At 34.8% G+C, this 7907-nt stretch overlaps 1 protein-coding gene across 1 annotated transcript; it reads right to left on the reverse strand.

The window, feature by feature from the left end:
- Positions 1-6656: 6656 nt before the first annotated feature.
- Positions 6657-7907, reverse strand: LOC129000130 (uncharacterized). Its single transcript, XM_054427050.1, has one exon. It carries the CDS (start codon positions 7905-7907, stop codon positions 6657-6659), a length of 1251 nt encoding a protein of 416 aa, XP_054283025.1.

A 7907-nucleotide genomic window follows, 5' to 3' on the forward strand; every position in this document is an offset into this window, starting at 1 on the left:
GCTAGCTTACAAGAATTATTGTTCTTTTGTTTAGTCAATGGTCAAATGAAATTATGGACAAAAACTGACACAGCAACAAATACAAACCCGTTTTTGTGTGTTGTTTGCATGAAATACTGTAGTGTGAGAAAGTAAAATGAGTGAGGAAAAATAAGTAAATGCAGGAATCAGCTATTTTGTCTGCTATAATCAGTGCAAGAAAGCCCACTATGTCAGGTAACTGTGAAAAAAATATTGTATTAAGATTACAGATTTTTCTCAATCAGCCAAGATATACCGTGAGTTTCATGTGAGTAAATAGATTTCTATAGATATAATTAATCGACACCAAACCACTTCAGGATCCAAGTGTGTTTGCTTGTGGCGTCGTTTGAAGTGGTCTCACTGCTTCGTTAGCGAAACCTAAGACGGTTTACTGTATCAAATAAGCAATATAATTTATATTTCCACATTAATACACAGTATGTGTGCAAAATCCAGAATAAAAATTATCATTTGGGTATTATTTTCAGAGTAAGGTGTTTTATGACCTCTAACAAAGCTTTGCAAAGTGTGGCCTGAACCCCTTATTTTTGTCCTTCGTGTATTGAACAAGTCTTTATACTTTTTTATTAGTATTTTGCATTTCTAAATGTACTGGTGACATTACGTTTAACAACATATATAACTAATTTAGTGCAAAAACTACTATGTAAGTCAATCAGACGATTCTGGAATTAGTTAAACGTGTTCCTAGCATATAAACTATAACACTAGACACGTAACAATGTGTTCTTTGGACAACATCTTTTGATAAATAAAAATCTAGGAGAATCTGGGTTCAGTTTTAGTGAATTGTCTAGCCTGATCAAACTACGGGAACCAGGTTTATGGGGGGGGGGGTAAAACCTGGGTTTTCTAATAGTTTACTCCTAAAACAATACATTTTTTTGTTACCTCCTAAACCAGAGGAAATTCGCTAAAGATGTAGGTTTTCTGCTAAGGGGGTATGTAATTATGCAGAAGTTGTCTAAATCCAAATATATATCCACTAGATAACCTAAAATGGCATTACTAATTTAAAGTGCTTCAACATTTATATATTTCTTAATAAACACTAATGTAATGCTAGCTAATACTAGCTAATACTAGCTAATACTAATACTAGTAATAGCTAGTACTAATACTAGCTTGCAGGGTTCTAAAAAATTCAAATATGTTTATGTAGATTCATTTAGATTTCTATTTGTACAGAAACTCAAGCAATGAAACATAGAGTAAAGAAGTGAGATACAAATTCCACCAATCAACAGTAATCTGTGACACAAAGCCATCAGTAGCAGCAGCTGAGTGTAACAATGCCTTGACGTCAAACTTGTCTCATGGCTTCTCACTCAGCAAAGATCGGATCATCAGACTCAGACAATAGCCAAACTTTGATTGTCAGAACTCACTTAAATCACTTAAATCAATATTTGATATATGTGGGAGTTTAGCATCTACATTTAAACAGTACTAAAGCTTGAAACTCATGAAGTTGTGATTTTGATATCTTACGCTTTTTTTCATATCAACAGGAGTGGACCTACCAAATAAAAATATTTTAAGATAATAAATACCCCCACCACAGCAAACTAAGCGAATTTCAATTTGCCCGAATGGATTTTCATTTAAATGTATTTAAATAATATTATGTTTAACAAGTACCTAGGTTTGCTGCTACTGGGAGGGTAATAAAGTGGGTTTTTAGTAGAATATCAATAGCGATAAAATAAGTTAATTTGCCAAGTTTGATCAAAATATATCCGTAACTACAAAAGTTTACAATATTCTCCATAAGAATGGAACGTTAATTTTAAATTTACGATTTTTTGAATTTTCACCGTAACCAATAACCGTAAAAGCCCCTTCAGTATACTAAATTATTTGTTTTTTAAGCTCTAAAAAATTGTACTGTGAGAAATTGTGATTATTTTCGTTTTGAGGGTCAACAATTTGAAAAACTAATTTTTACCCCATTAAACCCCCCGTTTAAAAACCCGTTCCCATAGTCCGATCATGCTGGTTCGCGAACTCATTTAATTTTATCCTGCCTTACACATTTCATCCCGCCAAATTTCATCAAAAACGGACAATAATTACTCAAGTTAGAGTGTAGACTGTAACGTTGACAATAGATAGAACGACAGCCGTCTCTTTCAACCCAACAAGTAGTACAGGTAAAATAGGGTTTTGTAAACAACAAAATGTGTACATTCATAAAATTTCACCTGTGGGTTACTAATAATATGAGAAATGAAGATCCGATGAGTCCCCAAAATTTTGGGCGTCATAAGGCCCTTTTTGGGGCCCTTTTTGTTCCGAAGGGCCCTTATTCCTGAATAAGTTTGTTTTTACGTTTGAGGTCGAGTGAGGTGTGGTTTTCGATGGTTTTAGTTATTTTAAATCGATTGGGACTAGTTTTAATTGTATTAAACCACTCCATACAGGGTGTTTCGAAATATTATTACTTTTTACGATATTTAAACATTTATTCATAAAGTGATAAAATTAGTTACCTCCATGCTTTATATAAAAGGGGATTATTGAAAATAACTGTAATTCTTTACTATATAAGAGGGAAGGATCACAAGGAGTAAGAAGAAATATTAAATACCCCCATCACAGCATACCTGCAGACCTAGCCAATTTCCGTTTTACTTACTTGATTTTAAATTAAATCTAAAATAGCATTGCGTTTAACGATTACCTAGGTTTGCTGCTACAAGGAGGCTAATAAAGTGTGTTTATAGTAAAAGATTTATAGCCTAGTATAAAACAAAATAAAGCTATTAACAAACAAACAAAATCATTTTACACTATTCTACATAAGAATAACATGGGAATTTTAAATTTACAATTTTAGTATTTTTATCCGTAACTAATAATTATACAAAAACACTTTAATATGCTAAATTATTTGTTTTTAAGCTATTAAAAATGTTTTAGAGAAAAATTGGGAAAGTTTGTGTTTTGATTTTAATAAGGGATGGGAGACTTATCGTAACAAATAAGAAACCCCAATTTTTACCCCATAAACCTCGTTCCCATTGTTCAGGACAAAAATGCTTGTACCGACAATGCTGCTATGATGTCTTAGTGCTGTCCTGGTCGTCATAACCAGAAAGATAACCGTTCTTGTATTGATTGAAAATAAGTTTGAGGAGCTTAAGATACAAGTTGCGAACGTCAGTATGGATGAAAGGTGTTTTTGCACCACATTGTTCGTGCTTTAAGATTGGTGTTGCCTGTTCAGCAATAAGCAAGGAAAGTTTGTAAAGGGAAATCCTGCTTGAACACCAACTTGGACAAAATCAGTAAAGATGGACAAGTTGCTAAGAATAATCTATCTATATATTAATAGGCAAGCATGTTTCTTTAAAACCTTTTTTCTCAGCTCGTGTGCATCGCAGAGAAAATCTAGGCATACCGTTGGAAAGATATTTTCCTGCAGATGTGCAGCATCCCTTTATAAATTAAAATAGGCTCAAAAATAAGAACAAAAAATGAAATAAATATTTTGAAAATATTAACATGGATCTTATGGGTTGCCATGCTGGTGACGAAATAACAACGGAATATAATCAGAAAACCAAAACAAATGGAAGAAACTCCAATCACATGTTTTATTTACAGTGTGGGGTGAAAATAGAGAAGTCTGTATATTACATATTTTTGGTCGAGTTTCGACCACTGGACGATCTCTAGTAAAATTGTTAATGAGTCGTCTGAGAATAATTATTGTGATGATTAAATTGTATCGAGATATATTACCGAAATTGTAGAAAAATAGCTTTAGTTTGAGTACTTAATTTTAATATGTAATGTAAGGTTTTATACAAATACAATTGTTTCAATTTTTAATAAATTAAATGTAAAAAAAATTACTTAAATAACTACCTAAGCAAAATACATATCAATTTGAAATTGGTCTTAATATATTTGCATAAAAATCACGTTGAAAAATTATTCACACCACCTTAAAAGTTGAAATTTTTGCTTAGTAACCTATGTTATTATGTTATAGTGTAAAACTTAATCCACCCCCTTTTAGCGAACATCCCATAGGAGATAAGCTATTACCGAAAGTCTTATGGTAAAACATAGACCCGAAACAGATTTACGTTTTCATTTCGATGCCCCCAGAAGCCTAAAGCACCATCCACTCAAAATATTAATTATATTAGCGTTTATATACATATATATAATATAATATATCCATGTTATATACGTGTCCGTAAACATGATAACTCGAGTAATTTTTGTTAAATTTTAACGAAACTGGCATAATCGGTCCATGGAACAGGGTATTATGTGGTAAAAATTTGTAATCTTTGACCCTCAAGGGACAAGTTTCCCAAATTTTCTCTAGAGCATTTTAAAGAGCTTAAAGAAAACAAATAATTTAGTATATTAACGTGTTTTGTAAGTGTATTAGTTATGAAAAAAATTCAAAAATTGTAAATTTAAAATTCCATGTTATTCTTAAGGAGAATAGTGTAAAATGATTTTGTTTGTTTGTTTATAGATATGTCTTATAAAACTTGTCAAATTTATTTGTTTTATACTAGGCTATTAATATTTTACTATAACACATTTTATTTTTTGCCCTAGGACGAAGGCAAGAGCCCGGGAGTTTTTTGACATTACTTCAGGACCTATGAGTTGAGGCATTATCATTTGGATAAAATCCATTGGCGATTTGGTGGGATTTGTCCCGCGCTCTACCACTAGACCAGCTCGCTCCTCTCATACCTCTTTACATACTTGTTGTCATTATGCAAGACGATATTGCACTGAGTAACAGAAAATGTTTCATGCAAAACGTAACTGAGAGATTTATCTTAAGCAGTATTTTTGCTATCAAGGGGAAAACATGTAGTTGCCTTGAAATTAGAGACATGTATAAATTAATAAATTATATATGTAGAAATTAAAATGAATCTATAACCTAAATTCATCAAATAAGCTATGTTATCAGTAGATAGGGTTGCCTGATTTTTTCTCCGGCGAATAAAAGTGACTGCGATGTTGGGAATGAGTATACGAGTGTGGGCAGGGGACGACTTGTCCTCGAGCGAGCGACGACGACTTGTGCAGGTTAAAACTGTATGTTAGTTCCAGCAGAGTGCTTGCTGGTAAAGACCTATGGTGTATGAAAGCTAGGATATGAAATTATGAGTCTTTGTTAAATTAAGTAGTAAGTTTATTTAATTTTATAAAACAATTGGAGTGATCACTAAACTGGCATGTGTTAATGTGTAATACTTTGGATAAAAGTGAGTCTTGCAAAATTGTTCCAACCTGAAGAATTCTTAGTTTAAACCGTTCTTTGTCGATGGAGCCGGTACAGCGCCTGTCTTCATTATCAGCAAAGTAAAAAGTTGTCTTCATGGGATTAGAAAAGGTAACTACCTTTTCACATTTGTAAAACTGAGACATGAGCAACTTGTTATGACTTAAGTCAATAAGAGTAGCTGTGTATCTGGATGATAATGAAAGATGGTAAGTTTATATATAGGTTAAGCTTAGTAAAAAACAACATTGGTAAATAATAAAGATTTGTTTATTCAAAATATGAAGTTGAATACATTTCAAGCCTTACACATATTTAGAAGATCATCATGAGTGACTTCCAGAGACAATGTATATCTCCCAGTGACATCCTGGCCCAATGTATCTGATCCGTCCTCGCAGTAGACTATATTCTTGGTGCTGCCCTTGTCTGTTGTCTGTTCCTTGAAGCGAAGATAGGAGCAAAACGGTGAGTTGTAGCGATGATCTTCTATTGCGTCATCACCTTCTTCCCACTTGAAAAGATTAACTCCACAATAAACGCATTTAGTGGTGTCTTTCATAGCAGCCATTTTGACAAAGCCTTCATCGGCAAGCTGCTTAGCAGAAGGAGTTTTAAGTTTCCATTCGTCAAAGGACTTTACTCTCACTTCAGGGTTGTTCATGTCTAGCATAGCTGGGTTTTTCAAACACCAATCAGCCAGTTTGTGTACATTGGTTTGTGAACAATAAAATCCTGGAGCATGTAAATGATGAAACAAACACTGATTCTTTTGTTTGGATAGTTCTTCAACGGGAGGAAGTAGTAGATAATCGCTCGATAGAGGGGGGCCTCCAAGTAGCTCAAGACTGAACACAACTCTTCTGTTCTCTAGCAACTTTTCCAAAACCTTTGCCTTTTCAGTTGAAGCAGCATACAATAGGTTTACATTGCAGCAAATGTCTCTCAGAGATGACGTGAGAGAGCTATATTCAACGTTTCCTGTTCCGAATCCGAGGCTGTGATAGTGTTTACTCAACCACCTGTTATGATTGTCAAACTGTGAACTGTGCCACCCTCCGCAATCATGTTGTGTGCTTGGAAAAGTAGATCTGGATCCATCCTTAGGTGGTGAGAAAATCCAATGTTGTACACATCTTGAATCCAAGTCCAATATGCTCAATTCCTTGATAACCACTGTCTTATCCTCTCCGATAAAAGCACTAAAATCTACGATGGCCTGTTTAATCATGACTGAAAGTTCTAACTCCAACGAAATTCAAGTTGAGACTGAGAAACCAAACCGACAAGAGCGGGCTTTATAGCCTATCCCCACCCCAAATTCCAACACTTTCTGCATGAATCACATTATCCGATGAACCAGGTTAGTGGCTGGCTCATAGCTGAATGACTTGTCGTGAATTATCAAACAATAAGCAGCAGTCCCTGGAGGGAAAGCTTCGCTGGCCTCAAATTCTAAACGAATATCAACAGGGGCTGACCTAAGGGATTCGTTTTGCTTAGAACAGTCAATTACGATTAGTGGTGCATAAGAAATGAAATTTTTAACGTCCAAAAGTGGTTGTGATGGAACATTGTAATACGACTCCTGAAAACGGGTATACATGTCGTAGAGTATAGCGTAGTGGTTCTTTGCAATGTCTAGTTTTAAATCATCATAAGGATAGTTAATAGAGTTTAAATGAAGTTTTATGTTTGATATCTTGCAGTGATCAAAGCATGCGGCAGACTTTTTCATGTTGTTTTTGCGATTCTCCTGGAAAGCCACTATGACGTATCTTGGCTTCTCTAGCTGTGATGCCGTCTTTACTGACCAAGATTGCTTGTTTGATTGTGGCAAAGAGGGATACTCATAGAGTTCCCAGCTTCGATACTCTACAGGAACACTCGTTCCCCTTTCCAAATGTCTAAGCAATGCAATTCTTTGTCTATCACTCAAAGAAACGTAGGGAACCCTCCAGCATAGTTTCTCTAGTTTAACTTTAATATCTTCAGGAGTTGTGTCAGTAGCACCACTTGAGGTCCACAAAACTGCATTTTTGTCCCCGGCCGACCTCAGTAGAACAAGCTCATGACGGCAGTTGACAATAACCTTTCTATAATCTTCTGCGAACCCCAGAAGCCTACTTAGCGGTATGCAAAAACTAAAATTTCCATCAGTGTCAGTCACATGACTTTCCAAAGTGGAAGACAACTTATTCACCTCGGTTGGCCAGCCAGAGTTCCCTAAACTTCTTAAAGAGTTCTCTCCAATAGAAGCAAATCCTTTCATTGTAGAAGTTATACCTGGGTTCCTAATGCGATCTATTTCAACTCCATTTATTTCATACCGTATCTCGTCAAACAAAAATGCAAATGCGTTTGGAGTGAACTTTGTTTTTGTAGTTGCTGTATTGTCTGATTTCAACAGCTTTCCCTCAACATACAAATAACTCATAGAAGGCACAATGCATATATCTTGTTGTTGAATTGGTATTCTTATCTCGTCATTGTTGTCTAGTGTGGTAGAAGAGTAAGGGAAATGAGTGTGAAATTCCATGTGAGAAATAGTGTCATCAAATGGGACACTACTAAAAATATCCAGTACATCCAT

This window comes from Macrosteles quadrilineatus, unplaced genomic scaffold (assembly GCF_028750875.1).
Source record: "Macrosteles quadrilineatus isolate MER2022 unplaced genomic scaffold, UCM_ALF_1.0 Scaffold_1__1_contigs__length_201487025, whole genome shotgun sequence".
Lineage (NCBI taxonomy): Eukaryota > Metazoa > Arthropoda > Insecta > Hemiptera > Cicadellidae > Macrosteles > Macrosteles quadrilineatus.